This window comes from Primulina eburnea, chromosome 3 (assembly GCF_022965805.1).
Source record: "Primulina eburnea isolate SZY01 chromosome 3, ASM2296580v1, whole genome shotgun sequence".
Taxonomy (NCBI): domain Eukaryota; kingdom Viridiplantae; phylum Streptophyta; class Magnoliopsida; order Lamiales; family Gesneriaceae; genus Primulina; species Primulina eburnea.
Genome location: NC_133103.1, coordinates 21,266,389 through 21,284,795, shown reverse-complemented (window position 1 = coordinate 21,284,795; position 18,407 = coordinate 21,266,389). Strand labels below are relative to the sequence as shown.

The 18,407-nt window shown below is 35.2% G+C and overlaps 2 protein-coding genes across 6 annotated transcripts; both read left to right on the top strand.

Annotated features, from left to right (window-relative positions):
• Positions 1 to 495: 495 nt before the first annotated feature.
• Positions 496 to 2,539, top strand: LOC140827080 (uncharacterized). Its single transcript, XM_073189683.1, has 3 exons — positions 496 to 969; positions 1,107 to 1,255; positions 1,876 to 2,539. The coding sequence occupies exons 1-3, from the start codon at positions 496 to 498 to the stop codon at positions 2,537 to 2,539; spliced, it is 1,287 nt and encodes a 428-aa protein (XP_073045784.1).
• Positions 2,540 to 7,093: 4,554 nt separating this feature from the next.
• On the top strand, positions 7,094 to 11,056 carry LOC140827283 (uncharacterized). Of its 5 annotated transcripts, none has more exons than XM_073189934.1 (6): positions 7,094 to 7,291; positions 8,585 to 8,702; positions 8,827 to 8,918; positions 10,276 to 10,501; positions 10,591 to 10,764; positions 10,873 to 11,013. In XM_073189934.1, the coding sequence occupies exons 4-6, from the start codon at positions 10,448 to 10,450 to the stop codon at positions 11,011 to 11,013; spliced, it is 369 nt and encodes a 122-aa protein (XP_073046035.1). In that variant the 5' UTR covers positions 7,094 to 7,291; positions 8,585 to 8,702; positions 8,827 to 8,918; positions 10,276 to 10,447. The 5 variants fall into 5 exon arrangements, 4 of the variants coding, with proteins under 4 accessions (XP_073046035.1, XP_073046034.1, XP_073046033.1 ...); XM_073189933.1 differs by having other exon boundaries at positions 8,495 to 8,702; XM_073189932.1 differs by having other exon boundaries at positions 7,094 to 7,329; positions 8,495 to 8,702.
• The last annotated feature ends 7,351 nt before the right edge of the window (positions 11,057 to 18,407 follow it).

The window sequence follows — 18,407 nt, the reverse complement described above, 5'->3', positions numbered from 1 at the left end:
GTCGTTCCAAAGAAAGGTGGGATCACTGTTGTGAAAAATGATAATAATGAATTAATTCCCACAAGAACTGTTACGGGGTGGCGTGTTTGCATCGATTATAGAAAACTTAACGACGCCACCCGTAAAGATCATTTCCCCCTCCCTATTTATTGATCAAATGTTGGAAAGGATAGCTGGCCATTCTTTTTATTGTTTTTTGGATGGGTATTCTGGTTATATGCAAATTCCTATTGACCCTGAAGATCAGGAGAAAACTACTTTTACTTGCCCTTATGGGACATTTGCATATAAACGAATGTCATTCGGTCTATGTAATGCACCAGCGACTTTCCAACGATGCATGATGGCAATTTTTCATGACATGATTGAGGACTTTATTGAGATATTCATGGATGATTTTTCTGTATTTGGCTCCTCGTTTGATACTTGTCTAATTAACCTGTCTAGGGTTTTGGAAAGATGTGAGGAGTCGAATTTAGTCTTGAACTGGGAAAAATGTCATTTTATGGTGAGAGAGGAATTGTGTTGGGGCACAAAATTTCTGAAAATGGGATTGAAGTCGACAAAGCTAAGATTGAAGTGATTGAGAAACTCCCAGCCCCAACCAACATTAGAGGAGTGCGTAGTTTCCTTGGGCATGCGGGATTCTACAGACGATTTATAAAAGATTTTTCTAGCATTGCCAAGCCTATGACTAATTTACTGATAAAAGATGTGCCTTTCGATTTTTCTGCTGAGTGTGTACAGGCATTTCAGATCTTGAAAGAGAAATTAATCACAGCACCTGTGATGATAGCACCTGACTGGGGGTCGCCATTTGAGGTGATGTGTGATGCAAGCGACACAGCGCTAGGGGCAGTGTTGGGACAAAAGCGAGAAAAATGCATTCATGTCATCTACTACGCTAGCATGACACTGTCAGCTGCCCAACTGAACTATGCCACTACAGAGAAGGAGCTTCTTGCTGTGGTTTTCGCTCTGGATAAGTTAGATCATATCTAATAGGGAGCAAAGTTGTCGTGCACACTGACCATTCGGCCTTGAAATACTTAATGTCTAAAAAGGATGCGAAACCAAGGCTAATTCGTTGGATTCTTCTCTTGCAGGAATTTGACTTGACGATTATCGACAGGAAAGGAACAGAAAATCAGGTTGCTGACCATCTCTCGCGTCTGGAGAATCACATTCAAGGTAATGACTTTATTCGCGATGATTTCCCGGATGACCAACTCTTTGAGATCACCAATTTACCATGGTACGCCGATTTTGTTAATTATCTATCAAGTAAGTTCATTCCTCCCCATCTTACGTATCAGCAAAAGAAGAAGTTTTTCTCAGATTTGAAATATTATTTGTGGGAGGATCCTTATTTGTTTAGAATATGCGCAGACGGCATAATCCGGAGATGTGTTCCCCATGAAGAGGTAAGTGAAATTTTGTTTCATTGTCATGCTGGTCCGGCTGGAGGCCACTTTGGGGCAACTAGAACTGCGTCCAAAGTCCTCCAGTCTTGTTTTTATTGGCCTACCTTGTTTAAGGACGCGCATGAGTATGTCACAAAATGTCCCGAGTGTCAGCGCACAGGTAATATCTCCAAGAGACACTGAGTTACCCCTCAATAATATTCTTGTGTGTGAACTTTTTGATGTGTGGGGTATCGATTTCATGGGTCTATTCCCGGTTTCTTTTGGGAACAAATATATTTTGGTGGCAGTAGACTACGTGTCTAAATGGGTAGAAGCAATTGCATGCAAAACTAATGACTCTAGGGTTGTCATTCAATTCCTTATGAAAAATATTTTCTCACGTTTTGGCACACCTAGAGCAATTATTAGTGATGGGGGTACTCACTTTTGCAAGTCGTCAATTTGACAGTTTGTTGGCTAAGTATGGGGTCCGACATAAGGTGGCAACACCTTATCACCCCCAAACTAGTGGCCAAGTCGAGGTTTCGAACAGAGAACTTAAACGCATTCTTGAGAAGACTGTCGGTGCTTCGAGGAAAGAATGGTCTAGGAAACTCGACGATGCACTTTGGGCTTACCGCACTGCTTTTAAAACCCGCATTGGCATGTCCCCTTTCAAATTGTTATATGGAAAATCATGTCACCTACCTATAGAACTTGAACATAAGGCTTATTGGGCTACCAAATTTCTGAATTTTGATGTTAAAGCCACAGGTGAAGAGAGAGTGTTGCAGCTAAACGAATTGGATGAGTTTAGGTTGGAGGCGTACGAGAATGCCAAGCTTTACAAGGAGAAAACCAAGCATTGGCATGATCAGAACATTGTCCATCGAGAATTTTTTGTGGGTCAACAGGTATTATTATATAATTCTCGACTGAAATTGATGCCAGGTAAGTTGCGTTCACGGTGGTCAGGACCATATACCATCACGCAAGTTTTCCCCTACGGGACAATGGAGATCACTAGTGACGCAACTGGAGCGTTCAAAGTGAATGGGCATAGGCTGAAAGTTTATCACGGTGGTGCCATACCCGATGAGCCGACCGCAGTGGATCTGCAGGATCCAAACTAAAATCAAAGGGAGTACAGTCAGGCTATCGACTCTAAATTTAGCGCTTACTGGGAGGCAACCCAGTGTTTATTTTTAGTTTTCGTTCCTGTTTCATTTTAGTTTTCTTTATTTTTGTTTTATGTATTCAGTTGATGAGTTAATCTCAGTGAATGGTGGTGCAGGTAATTTATCTACTGGCGGTGGAATTTATCAAGTGTGGGAGAATTTATCAGGGCGATCGGTTTCAAAATCTCGAACAGACCAGGGAAGTTTCTGTACAATTCTTGAGTCTTGTGTGCTTGATTGAGTTTCAACTTTGATTTCTAGAACTTAAGAATTGCATATTTATGGCGTCACATTTGGGTTGGTTCGTATATATTTATGAAAAAAAAGGGCGAAATAGGATGGCAGAGTCTGCACGGACCACGACCTGGACCCCTACATGGGGTCCGTGTCTGTTACTTTCAATACTGCCAATCACCCGAGTCTGAACGGATGCAACTACGGACCCCTGCACGGGGTCCGTGTCATACACTTCTATGAATTCAATAACCCAACGTAGATAATGCGCAATAAATTGCTCCCTCTGTCCACCACGTACTCGACATTCGACCAGGGAAGTGTTTCTGTTTTGACACTCTTGCTAGTTCATATTATATCATTTTACACTGAGGGCAGTGCCGTTGTCAAAGTGTGGGGGTGGGTCAGTTTTGTTACACATCGTTGCACAACACTTAACATCACTTTTCACGTAGGATGAGACTATTGCTAGACAATGAACTCTTGTTTCACTTAATAATCGGATTAATTTGTTAGATTTTGGATCACCCGGGAAATTGTTTCATACCTAGTATTGAATGAGAGGAGTCGTAGTTTCAAGGAGAGGGCCAGACATGAACCAGTTCTGTATCAGCATTTCTTTCAATGCACGTAGTCAAACTTTTACTCATTGCTAGTGAATTGGTGAAAAAAAATAAATAAATAAAAAATTCGAACAACAATCCCCAGAACTTGTCTGATTAGCCCTCGAAGCGAAAATACGAACGATGATGACTTAGGGATGATTTAGGCGATTTTTGGACCGTTTGAGCCTTTCAAGCCTGACCGTTACATCATTTATTATCTCTAGTAACCCTTCTTGAGCCTGTGAAAATCGAATGGTGTGTGTCAATGACACACAATTAGCCCCCATTTGTCATTTATTCTAAGTCCCACATCAACTACCTGAATATTAGCCTATACACTTTTTCCTACCTACATGTGAGAGAAATAAATCTCCTGTGCACATTGAAATGTTCGAATTACTCTAAGGGATCGAAGAAATATGTGTGAAGGAGTCAATGACTTCTTATTCAAAAAAAAAAAAAAAATCTGAGAAAAAGACAAAGGAGGAAAGTGTATAGTATTGAAAACACCCGAAAAATTTGTGGGTGAAAGTTGGTGGACAATAAGAAAGAAAGAAGATGATAGAGCTCTGAAAATGATGAAAATACAGTAATTGTTGACGAGTCGAAAGTTGGATGAATGTGCTGCAGGATAAATTTTTATTTCCTCTCATTTTTTATTCCCATACTTTTATTGTAGCCGTGAACCTTGGCCTTACGTTACAAGCTTGAAAAGACCTATTAACCAAGTCATTGTTGTTCAACATTTAGTAGAGAGGGGCATGAAAGTCAAGCATATGGGGCGTCGAAAAAAAAAAAGTGATCATGAAACCAAGTAGCGAGTGATGAGTACGAGTCTGGCCTGCACACTACACACATCTTGTTCTGTTGATCCTTACTGGGTAAATTTTTGAATCTTGAATTGCGACGAAAACGAATCTTGTGATATGCGAAGCGTGATCTTTTGACCGGGGGTGAAGGAGTTTGACAAATTGAGAAGTTTTGATTGTGGTACTTGAGTTCTGAATCTGAAATATTCTCATCTTTATTTTTATCTGATTTGTTCGAGGACGAACAAGGGTTAAGTGTGGGGGAGTTGATAAGTACGAATTGTATAGCATTTTAGGGATCTTATTTTGTCGTATTCGTGCTTATCTGGCATTTTTATTCCGAGTTTCGCGCTTATTTCGTCTCTTTTTGGCTATTTGCAGGTTTGACCAAAAGTGGGTGAAGACCAAAGAATGAAAGAAAAGTCAAGCCTTGCAAAGCCACATCAGAAACACCCGGAAAAATAGGAGAAAACACAAAAGTTTTGGAAACAAAGACCCAGACACGGACCCCAGAGACGGGTCCGTGTCATTCAACAATAAAAGAAGAATTCAGCCGAGGAAGCACGGACCCAAACACGGACCCCGGAGACGGGTCCGTGTCATTCAACAATAAAAGAAGAATTCAGCCGAGGAAGCACGGACCCAAACACGGACCCCGGAGACAGGTCCGTGCCCTTCAATTGCGGAGACACGACTTACAGAGTCTCGACGGACCTGTAACCGGACCCCTACACGGGGTCCGTGTACCTCACCATCCAAGAATCCAAATTACAGTGTGTGGACGGACCTCCAGACGGACCCCTGCACGGGGTCCGTGTCAGCCATCCTCGAGAAAGAAAAAATCCAATACCTACACAGACCCCTCTCCGGATGCAAGCACGGGGTCCGTGTGTGCAATATCAGATCGAGATCCTGCGAAGATTTGCTCGTGATTTTGGAGAGGAATAAAAGAGGAAAACCTAGACATTAATTGGGTTGTTGAATTTTCAGAGAGGCAGCCAACTTGGAGAGAAAAAGAGGCGCAAGCTTTGAGCATCTTGAAGACGGCGACGACTTGGGCGAAAACAGCGCAATTTACACGCAAGATCCGCGCACCGTCATTGAGATTTCATCTTCTCTTTTATTTTCTTATTTTCAGACATGAATTTAATTATTAAATTTGATTTTAGTTTTGAATTTATGGAGTAGTTTTCTTTTGTGATCGGGACCACGATAGGAACAAGCGATTGATTTTTGTTTATTCATTGAATTGTTTGATTTATGAAATTAATTCTTGTTATTGATTAATATTTGCGTAAATTTCTTGCTTTTAAATTGGCCAATTAATTGCATGTTTGTTGTTCAATCTTGACTCGAAAGAGAATAGATTGAATTTAGCTTCGAAAATATTAATCAACACACGGTTAAACCGACTAGAAATAGTATTCGGTTTCAGTGTGCGATTTTAGGCGATAGCTGTAATTCTATCGTTGATGCATGCATTTTTGTTTAATTAAATTCAATTAGAAATAATTGGACTGTTAAATGAAAATAGGATTATAAATTCTAGAAATAGATTTATAATTAAATTAAAGGATTACATCGTGACTACGAATAATTGCTAGTCGAATAATTCCAGTGCTTGAATTTAATCAGAGTTTGTTACCGTTGTGCGTTCCCGATCATTTTATTTAAATTTGAAAATCCCAAGTCCCAAGCTTCTCTGATATTTGATTTAGTCATTAAAATTAGCATAAATTAGTTTAAAAGTTACGTAGTTGAAATAATAATCAAATCACTCGTTATTGTTTGCCTAGATTAAATAAAATAATTGAATCTTAGTAATTAAGTAATAGTCTCTGTGGGATCGATACTTGGACTGTTCGTCCATTTACTATAACTTGACCTAGTCCGCTTGCTAGAATTAATCCCAACCGAAACCGTCGGTCAATGTTGCATGGCAAATCTAATAGATAACTCAACCTCAAGTTGGAAGTGTCTTCTACTTTCCCAGTTCTATATAGTTCACTTTTTAAATTTTCAAAATAACAAATATCATCATCCACTGGAATAGCAACAAACTTTACATTGGCCCCTGGATTCCATTTATAAACCAGCCCCTCTATCACTTCCCATTTCCCATCAAAATGAACAACAATAACTGTTGGCATATCTACAAAGTGCACAAACAAATATGATAATTAGAATGGGCAAAATGTTTTAATAACAAAAAAAAAAAAACGCACATGGTCGACCACAAAATAAGTTGGTCGACCATGAAATTATGTCGGTCGACCAATATGATCACGATCGACCGACTTAATTTCGGCAAAAACAAGAACGTGGTCGACCACCAAAATTTTTTCTTTGGTCGACCACGAAGAATTCTTTTTTCGTTTGGAAAAAAATCCACATTTGATTTGATGAACGACACAGATTATTCATCTTATTTTTGGTCGATCGCTGCATGAAATGAAGAACACAATGAGCTGATCAAAGAAAATGGAGCAAACTTACTGTAGTTTTCTTCAAATATAGACGGCTTCAGATACAGAAGAATGGGGGCAATATGTAGGAGTAGATTTAGATCTGGATCTGAGCAATGAGCGCAACAACACCTGAGCAACCGTGGTCAATTTCGATTTACTGATACGCGGAAGAGCTAGATGGAGTAGATGAGTTCTTTAAATTTTGGAAGCTTTTAATTGGGAAATTTTATGGGGATTTTGTGCGTGAATGAGAAGAAAGAGAAGAGAACAATTAATTGAGGAAGTTAACTTTAATTAAGGTTTATTTAACTAATCAAGAGTCAACTCTTCTTTTTTTTAAAAAAAAAAAGAGTTCTTATTTTTTAAATCTTTGACCACGTACTCCCATTTTTTAAATTGGCCCAATGAAAAGTTCGTTTTCTGTTTAAAAAATTTATATATACGAAGTCCCGATTTTCTCATTTCGTACAACTTGTTTTATTTGAAATGGGAAAGTAAGAAGGTACGTAAATATTATTGATGATAATGTGGGATAGTCATATTTTACATCTACGCCAGTAATATTTTTTTATTAGCCTCGCAAATGACGCGGTGAGAAGGGCTGCGCGCTTTGCCTTGTGAATGAGAAGGTTTGGTTTTCGCCCTTTTACTCTGGTTTATGGGTTCTTTTTTTTATTAGTTTTGATTGTTCTCGGGAGAATTTTGTTTGAGTTGTTTGCTTAAATCTTGTATTTTTTTCGGTTTGGTTATCGATGCTTTGTTATCTTGGACTGAGTTTTCAACTGAGTGATCTTGGTGTTTTTGGTGAGCAGTTCTTGAAATTCCTAGTAGGGTTTATTTGAGCTGAGGTTTCTCGAAATTGTTGCAACTTATGATCGCAGTGTAGTTGCGGTTTTCTCATAATTAGAGTAATTTTCTGCATTCTTTTGCAGTATGGTGTTCTTGTTTGAATGCAATAGTGGACATTTAGTTATTTTCTGAGGATTTCCTGTGTGATTTTTGTCTTCTTTGGCCTTGATGGCAAATCTGTTTCTGTTTAGATGGAACCTGTTATGAATTAACATATGGGTATGGATTGGTTTGACTAGATGAATTTTGATTAAGATCATTAACAGAAAGATACAAACCTGAAAGTATGTTTGGCCAACTTGTAACACTTTTGATTCTAAGAATCGTCTACTTTACAGGAACCTCGAAAAATCTATTGAAACAATGATAATTGTTTGTCAAAACTTACAATTTTAGTGATGATAGCTTGTCTGTAGGGGGATGACTCCCTACATTCAGGAAATACCTCTGAAGGAAGCATATTTCCCATAGCAGAGCCCATTTTGTGCCTTAGTGGGTGTCGTCGTGTATGTAAAGAGTCAGCTTCTTTCTGAGCCTTTTTTGTGGTTTGGAACATTATAGGTTTATTATTATTAAAAAATAATGTATAAAACAAGCTACGGGAGTTACTTGGCTGGGGGAAGGGGATGGAATTCAGAACCATAACTTCACCACGATATGTATCAATATCAGATTTAACACTTATATCAACTTGCATCTCACTGTAGAATAAAGCCCAAAACTCGTCAACGATACGTTTATTATAAGTAGAATATGATCTATGAAAACCTACATCTCTGCATAACCAAGTCATCCTTAAAACATTCGCCTAGTTACTATTTGCTCATCTGTGTGTATGCTAACAAATGGGATTTTTATAATTTTTCTTGTCACGACCTTAAACTTGTCTGTCATCAGTCAGCTCGAGTGTCAAAATTTTCCTGCTCTGTTTTCTCATGAACCCAGTTAAGGCATCAAGTGTTTGTAGCACTCTTTTTGCATTGGATTACCATGTGTCCTCCAGCAGAGCCCTCTTACACTGCTGAAATTGGTCAGATTTTGAGTGATGAACAGAGTTTTTTGTTGCTGGATCGATACACTCGAGGATTTTCTCTCCCAGCTAACGTGCTAGCAGATATGAGCCCCTTCCAGTACCACCCTAGGAATTTAAAAGGTGAGTTTTAAGGTTTCTGCCATTTTTTTAATTTATATGTGTTTGTTATTGTTCTTTCTTTCAATTGAAGATCTATGTTTATATAAAAGCTTGATCATGCTTCCTTTGCGTTCCATAACTACAGTAATGTGATTGTGATTGAGGAAAATACTATGGAATTGATTATTAACTCTTATCAGTTTGAATGATGCTTCCAAGATCCAACGAATAGCTAAGGTTTGTTGACGATCCCGTGCAGATTTTGATGTTCGAGTAGAGTTAATGGAATAACAATTGCCTCAGTCATCTTCTGTGGCTGTCTTTTGATTGCATAGCAATCAAAACGTGAAGTTTGAACTGCTATATGATTTAAAACGTTAGCATTTGCCGATATCACCAGCTTTTGACTTATAACACCAATGAAAAATACCCGAGATAGCATTAGAGTTAATATCACATAGTCAATTTACATAAATTATTTAATTATACGTTATTGGAAGAGAAATTTTTGTAGTAGGCTTGTGTCTGCATGTGTAGCATAACAATTAAAACATGTCATTTAGGCCGCTGTAAGTTCAAAAGATTTGATTTATAACATTATCATCTGACTATGGTAGTTTTGCAAGATATGGATCTTGAACATATGTCCGTCCAATGATTGTGTTGGGTTATGGAAATTTGGCCCAAGAAGCTTGCCAGCAATTCCCCATTAACCACTTGTGTTCCCAACTTTCCTTTGCCACTAATTTGATTTTCAAAATTGATACAATATATTGCTCAAAAAAATAAAGATTTGATACTACACAATAAATTTTTATTATTTTTATAAATGCATTTAACATTAAACAAGTTAAATAACTAAATAAGGTTGGAATTTGGAGCATTTTTTAATGGAACGTGATAATTAAGTTCGAACAAGATGAATAAATGGGTCGATTTGAACTCAAATCTAAATTATTATTATTTTTAGTTTCGAGAAAACTAAAAAATTGATCTTTCTCTCATAATTGGGAAATGCTAAATAGTTGAGTTTCGATTAGAATATCGATATCCAATAAGCTATAATACACTTCAAAATTTGAATATAAGATATGAGTGATATTTTTAATTTCAGTGCAAGTTCAAAAGATTTGATTTATAATTGTATGGCAGCGAGGATATAATCAGTAGAGTTTCTCTGGCTCAAGCTCTCCTTTCTATTTCCTTGAATCTGCTGAATCAAACTGATCTTTTACGCATAATTAATTAGTTATTGCTCTTCATTTAACTAGATAAGCTGATGATTCAGTGCTTAGGCATAGTTTTTCATTAACAGGGACGTGGATCTGAGATGTTTTTCATGTTTTTTGCCAAAATCATCGTAGTTATACCTCAATATGTCTTTCCATCAATTAGCATTCACCGACATATGTTGATTCATTCGGTAGAGCACAGTTAAAAATCATGCTTTCACGACTTCAGCTGTAATTTTCTGTTAAATCGTGATATTCCTGCATATACAGCAAAATATTAAAGATTCTTGGGCATGCTTAACCACCATTTTACAGTTCCCTAAATGAAAAAAAAGTGTAAAAAAGTTCGCTGCTTCTTGCAGAAGGAATTTGGTACCTAGTAGATGCAAATGAGAAAAAGGATTCTGATTTTGGATTTTGGAAAGACAAATGGGCAGCTTGTAAGATATATTTGACTCGTCCATTAGTGGGTGGAGAGCGAGTCTTGAATATTTCGATGGCCAAGGCCCCCACGGACAACGAACTGATTGGCTTATGCACGACTACAAGATAACACAGAAGGAACTACACGACAAAGATAAGCCAAAAGTACCTATTGTAGTTGTTACATTTGTTTGTGTTCCTGGGAAGTGTGGGAACTGCAAGTCAATATACCTATTTGGTTGGTAATTGTGCAGGAGTCGATATCACGGTGTAAAGTCTTCCTTTGTAGTGCAAGCATTTCGGAAAGTGTATCACGCTCCTGCCAGAACAGCAAAACTGTGGTTGGATCAAAGCCGATTAGAAATTCAGCTTCAGTCATTCCAGACTTAAATATCACATCTGTGGAAGATTCTAAAATTGAATCCAAGGTGTGCTGAATTATATTGCTTATATCATGGTTTTCACACTTACAATGGTCTGAATTACAATATTTTAATAAATGGTTTCTTAACTCATAGTCGATATTTCGTTTTTAGGCTAAAACGAAGTGTGATGCGGGATTGCTCCTGTTTAATGATCTACTAGTTGATCCTGAATCTAATATTTCCAGTTCACGGAATTCAAGCTGTCCTAACAAGTTGTCAGAAGAATACTTTGATTCGCCTACAGGACCTTGAGGAAGAAGATAGCATAAAAATGAAGGGGAGTCCTTCAAGTTCTAGGGACCATTTCGCTCACTTGGTGAGATCAGACGATGTAATAATTCAGCCTCCCTCTTAAGGTATATCTATCAGTAATAATACAAGTCACTTCCTAATTAGTCTGTATTCATATTCGATAAAGCTTAATTCTTTATTTTCTTATGATGAATTCCTTGGATCTGTACTATCTCTTGCTGGAAGTACTTGGGATGCGAATACGGTTACCCAAGAAAGGCAAACACGAACAAGACCCAGTTGCGCTCTCGATTTTAGGAACAACAAGATTTCTTTAGCCCCGGATCTTTAATAATTGAAAACATGTAACGTGTAACAACAAATAAACAATTGAACTCAAATAAACCTTAACAAGAATTCGTATTTAATAATCCGAATGAAGAATAATCGACAAACGCCACAAAATATTTACTTTGTTATGTTTGATTTGATAAAATATTCAATAACATGCACAAAGTTGAAGCTTTTTTGTTGAAAGAAAAATCACAAAATCATTCAATAATGATTAATATTCTTATACAGTCATGTTTACACAACTTGTTTAATTATAAAAATAGTAAAAATACAACAAAAGTCGTAAGTTAGGTTTTCATATTAAATTCTGCACTGAGGCACGCTAGGGCGGGAATTTTCATCTGTGGGAGTACATTGTTCTCACATAGAGCCGTGCCGGGGGGCGCAGTGCAGGGGACGCGCTAGGCCGGGCATTTTGGTCCGCTCGGGCGCGTGTTTCTGGCTGCTGGGGTCCATCCTGGCCGTCTTTCGGGGTCATTTTGCACTCGAATGTTTTGTCGCTCGACGCGTCTTCATGAAATACTTCATTGAACTGCTTCAATCGTTGGAATGTGTTTGAATTTTCACTTTTAATAATCATCAAGCTTGTACAATAGAGACTATACAGTTGTTTGAATCTCCTCAGAAAATATATCAACTTCAGTCATAATAGCGCCAAAAAGAACAGCTTTCGAATTTTCTGATTCTTCTTGGCCGCCATCCGCTAGCCCATACAAATCCAAGTTCAGACGGGGAAAAGAAGACCTCCCTGTCCCAGTGGGGCTGGATGAAAACGTTGAAGCTCTATTTCTGTTTTAAACCATTGTGAATCATCCACATCACTCAAGAAAATAACGCTAAGCACGACGAATATTGCTAGAATTTGTTGATATCAAGAAGATCAGAAGACTGATCCTTGTCAGAGAAAGAAGGAATCTTGGGAGGCAGCTTTGTATTTATTTATATCTGTGTTTTCCATTTGTATGTATGATATAAGAGAAACACTGTTGACAATGTCAACGGTTTGTTCATAGGACTGACAACATTTGACGAGTACGTGTGTGGTCCTATTAATAGTCCAACAAATACGTTCCATAGGTAAATTTAATTTTTACAAATTAGTTATGATCAGGGATGTAGTCAGAATTTCAAAATATGGGAGGTTAGAAAATAAAAAAAATTAATCTAGAAATCAATACAATATTTTTCATATGACATAAAGATTAAGTGCAATCCACGATTTTCATAATATAATCATCAAATCTGGATAAGTATTTTCCAAAAGTTCAAACATTAATCATATGAAAGAGTAGGCATAATAAAAAATAAAAAAACTTATGCGAAAGAGGGTAACTTAAATAAACACTACTTTAGTCGCAATCTTCGATTTTTCAAAATATCAAATCTATCGATTATGTAATCTATATTAATGTCATGAGCAATCTTTCTCTCAATATACAAAACCATTGCATTGTTTAAATATTCCTGCTCCATTTTGTTGTGAAGTGATGTCTTGAAAAGATTCATCCCTTAAAATACTCGCTCAGTTGTAGCAGCGGAAACTAGAAGAGTCAAGACCAAACAAATCAGTCTATCAATAATGAAATAAATCTTTGACTTCTTTGTTTCAACTAGTAGTCGGCATAATTTAGCAAGATAATCAACATCTCTGAACATCGGATCCTCAAATACATCAAGCTTGTAATGATCCAATTGAGTCTTTAAATGTTCATATCATCTTTGGAAAAATCATTGGGATAAAATATATCAATCAAAGAATAAATAACACTTTCAAATAATGATTTGAAGCCATCATTGGGATTCAAGGCTTCACAGAGGGTGAGAAGCTCTATTGAGATAAGAATTCCAATTTTCAGGCAAGGTGTGGGAGATGAGCTTTTTTTATCGTTTTTTTTTTTACTTTCTTTCTTTTTTTATTTTCATTTTATTTTTGTAATGAATTGGCCTAAAGAAATAATTATATTACACTATGTCTATATATATAAAAAAATTGATAATCTTTGCTGGGCTTGATCCCAGCTCAGCTCATAGTATGACTACGCTCCTGAGTTATACTTGATACCTCGATTCTCACTTGTGGAGTTTTGCTCGTGATTTTAATAACAAAATTATTAAGTAAATATTCTAGTTTCCAAGTGATAGGCTTAGTGATATTCTTATTTGAAAAATCTCCATTTTTCCATCTTCATGATTATATCATGTATGTCATTTTTATGTTAAAATTGTTTTGTTAGCAACTACCACAATTTTATCAAAATTTTACTCTCAACATGTACTTTTCAATCTTGTGTCTATCTTTAAATACGTAAACTTTATTAGTAAGTTTTTCGGGAGATGGTCTCACAGATTTAATTTTGTAAGATTGATCAAATCGATCTATATCCAAAATAAAAAATAATATTTTAATATTTTATAATAAAATATTTAAATTTTTTCATAAATCGAGATGGGTTAGAGATCCTCTCATAAAATTGAGTCGTAAAAATCATCACAAGAATTTTTGTGAAACTTTATTAACAATTTTAGATTTCTCACATTTTAGAATCCTCGTGTTCTTGTATAGTTTTGGAGTGTTCATATTTCTATGAAACTTTCGATGTTAATTAAAAATTAATTTATATCGTTATTTTTAAATATGTTAATAAAATATGGGCAAGGCTATTTGACAAAACAGTAAGGTAGGGAACCCATAGTCGACAAAGCTTATGGAGTAGGAAAAATCCCTATTCCCCTCATTAAATACCAAGGAATTTTCATTAATTCAAGGGACCAGCCACATGTTACCTACAATAGCTCATCAGCCCATCATACATAAGAGTTAGTCTCATGTGAGACCGTCTCACGGATCTTAATCCGTGAAACGGATCAACCCTACCCATATTCACAATAAAAAGTAATACTCTTAGCATAAAAAGTAATACTTTTTCATGGATGACCCAAATAAAAGATCCGTCTCACAAATATGACCCGTGAGACCGTCTCACACAAGTTTTTGCCCATACATAAATAACGTGGCCACTGTTATTGAATTTTAAATGCTTTATATAAATTTCTTAAAACTAGTTTTACATGTAAAATATACAAAAGCATTATAATGGAAATTGTATTTTTTACTTTTCTATATATATATTTGCGATTTGGTCCTCTAAATTATTAAATTTTAGTTTTTGTTAGATACATTTATTTTTTTTTTTTGTAATATTAGTCATTTTTGAAACTTCAATGCGGTGCTGACGTATGTAATGTTATATTAGTATTCCAGATGTAAAAAAATCTCAAATTATTAAAAATCACAAGACCTGAAATTAAAATTGAAATTTAATGATATAGATGACAAATATGATAAAAGAAGAAACATATTTGACCAAAAAAACTTATAGTTATCCTCTCTTCTTAGATATCTCTTTGTAGTTGGTTGCCCTTTTCTTATAATTTTCTACAAACTTAATATTAGGCTTTTTGTTATCATTTTTCAATATAATATAAAATTTTAGAAATATCAAGATTCCATAATAATAATTTAGAACTACTTGAAGTCCAAAATCAAAAAGTTTTCCTTGTATTCTCACTTATGAAACTAAATTTTATAAGTAATATTAGTTATCTTTGTTGTCACTTTTTACCCAAGTCTTGACATTTATAAGCAAAAGCACATGATGCAGCCAAAAAAGTACAGATGTAAATTATTTGATATTTGTCTTTTAAAAAAAAAAATTGTAGCATAAAATTATTTAATTAATTAATTAACGTATCCCCCCATCCAATTTGGTCTTATTATCTTTCTCAATTCACCTTATTAAAATAAGGGAAGGACTTTTGGTAAAGAGAACAGAACCACTTTCCACATAGCAATAATTGCACATGGAATGTGAACATGTTTTTCTATGCAGTCTTTTTCTCGAACATACATAACATATATATTAGGTTAAATTATTGAGACTTGCATTTTTTTAACTTGAAAATTTATGTATTTATTCTTTAAATTTGTATGTTTATATGTAATTTAATCTATAAAAAACTTAATATAATTTAAATTTACTAAAAATGTTTGTTTAAGATTAATCTCATTTTAAACATGCTTAAGTTTTTTAAACTTGAAGTTTGATCGTGATATTCACGCTTCACTACACTTTTTAAAATCTTATTTTAGAATGATCACATAAAACCTGTTAGCTACGTATATACGTACAATTCAATTTTATTGGTTGTTTACTTGTATATAGGGGTGTGTTGGTGTATCGTTTATCATGTCCAAGACGTAACAAAAATTTAAAATTTATTAAAGTCCAATATTATTTTTGTCATTGGACGTTCGTATGATTTAATTACAACAATAAGGTGTTTATTGAAAAATTACTTCCAAACATAATATGTTTGAGAATGATTTCAACTATTTCGGGATAAACATAGATAGCTATTCAAGGATGAAACACGAACAGAACTCCTTGATAATTTCGAACCACCCTTGAATCCTTCTTCAAAATCTCCTCTATCAATTCCATGACTAATGATCAAGTTTGTAGGATCGAACGTTTTTCACTTTACCAAAATCTATAGCAGTGGATAACAATGAAATTCAAATATTTTAAATCGTATAGCAGCACAAACACCACGTTTCAATTGTTTTACTTAACAGAGACAATTATTGCACCAACAATCGGTCTTTCAATAATTGCACTTCTTTCAATAAATGAGAAACGGACCAATAATTTTGGTTCTGATAATAATGTTAGGACCAAACGCATGTTGTTTTACCAAAAATTATAGTTGTTGATAATTGCAACTCAGATATTTTAAATTGTATAACAACACAAATATCATATTTCGATTGTTCTACCAAACATATACAATTATTGTACCCAACAAAGTTCCTTTACTAGATTGCACTATAAAATCTAGAAGTTTTCCCTTGAGATGAAATATATATGCACGAAAACTCCCTTATGTTGTCTAGGAGATATCAGTCGATTTATTAGGTAGACGTGATAGGTTGTCGAACTTGACTCTCAAGTTTTGAATTGGAGGCTTATGAATTGTGAGTAATACTAGGTCACAAACTATTCTTTTATAATTCTTTTATAATCAGTTAGAGGATCTTGAGTCATACAGGACTCTCTCCTAAAATGTGCATCATTACGTCCATAACAGTTGTTTCATTGTAATATCAATCGACGATTTGATATCTTCAGTGTGACGAGTATAAATATATCGTTATTATAATACAAATTCCTATTTTTTCAAAAATAAATGATTCTAATTATGGCATATTCTAATTTTGGACATTTTCACACAAATTAGGCAGGTGCACTCTCCACATTGTTTTTACCACTCATACACTCTCAAAGTTCAAAAATGGTATATGCTCATAAACTTATTTATAAGCCATAGCTTTTGATCACATCAAACTTCAGTCATCAAATTCAACTCTTTTGAAGTTGTCTATCTCAAATAGAATAGAAAAACCTCTGATAACCCGACACTTCAAAAAAATCAGCTTGTTCGAAAAGAATGAAGGGCAGTTCGGAACTACCAGTTAGATCGAAGCTTCCCAACCCAAGATTGGACCTTCCAAACCCTCGGAGACAATGTTGGAACATTTCATGTTCGTAATCTTTGCTTGATTCTGATGTTAACAAAACTTGTTATTTTGTTTCTCATAATCTACCTTAGTGCGCAGATAGCTGAAACTGAAATAATTAGTTAAAAGCCGAAACTGAAGCTGTCAAAGAAGCCAACTGAGAGCATTAACTGATCAACAAAACTGAATCAGTTCAACTGATGTAGTGTAAATGAGTTCAACTGAATGTTCAGCTAATAGGTGGTTCAGCAGGAGAACCTCAGAAGCCTGGCTAGCCGAAGGAGTGTTCAACCAATGAAGAGCCTAGCTGACCAGTTCAACTGACGAGTCAACTGATTTCACAAGCTCAACTGAAGATCAGTTCAACTGACCGGTTCAGAACATCAATTAGGAGCAATCAGTTGCAGATCAAGATAAGCTGATATAAATGGAATCCAGCTATGCGCAAAGGTACAAAAGCAATTGTTCAGTCAAAGGACAATAATGGACGCTGCATCAGAGCTTAAAAGCCAAAAGTTCCGGAATGGATTTCGAGGAGCATATTCAAAATGCAACGGATACAATAATTGTGTCTGACTGTACGATCTAACTTCGCGCCTATAAATGGAAGATGAAAGTCAGTGAAGACAAAGAGAGCTACAATGCAAATACCAGAGAGAGTGTAAAAAAAAAGGGCACTCTTATTTGCTCATCAGCTTTCAAGAAACAATCAGCCTAGAGGGATACCAAAGACACAATCAGCTTAGTTTAGAAGCTTATCTCCCTCAGTGTGCGAGAACATCTTTGTTCAGTTCTCACACACAAACACTCTCACCACCACTCAAATAGTCTTGCACTGTCGCGACTTTGATTGTTGCACTCCCAAGAGCAGGTTGTCCACAAGTAGTATAATTCGGTGAGTCTGATATCGTATCCACAAGGAAGCTAAGGTAATGACTTTAATAAAGTTAACACTAATTAACATTATTGAAATCCACTTAATAAAATGTTTCCAATATATTAAATAATCATATTTATATTATGTTATATATTATTATCTTATAAGTATATAATATATACCAAAACTTATAAATGTTGTCAAGTATTTATTGTGCTATATATATTTGTAAACACTAAATCAAGGTTCCCACTTTAAATTGTTGGTAAAACCAAACAACATTTAAATGGAACCAAGAAATTAATATTATGATATATTTATATAATAAATCAAGGCATCCACTTTAAATGGTTGGTAATACCAAACTAACATTTAAATGGTATCAAGAAATTAATATTATAATATATTCATATTTAATAAATCAAGACATCCACTTTAAATGGTTGGTAATACCAAACTAGCATTTAAATGGTTCCAATAATTTAGTGTAACATATAAAAATAATAAATCAAAACTCTCACTTATAAATAAGGTATAATAATACTTAAAGAAATAAATATAACATAAACAATAAATAATGATTAAATAATATAAAACATAGATTAT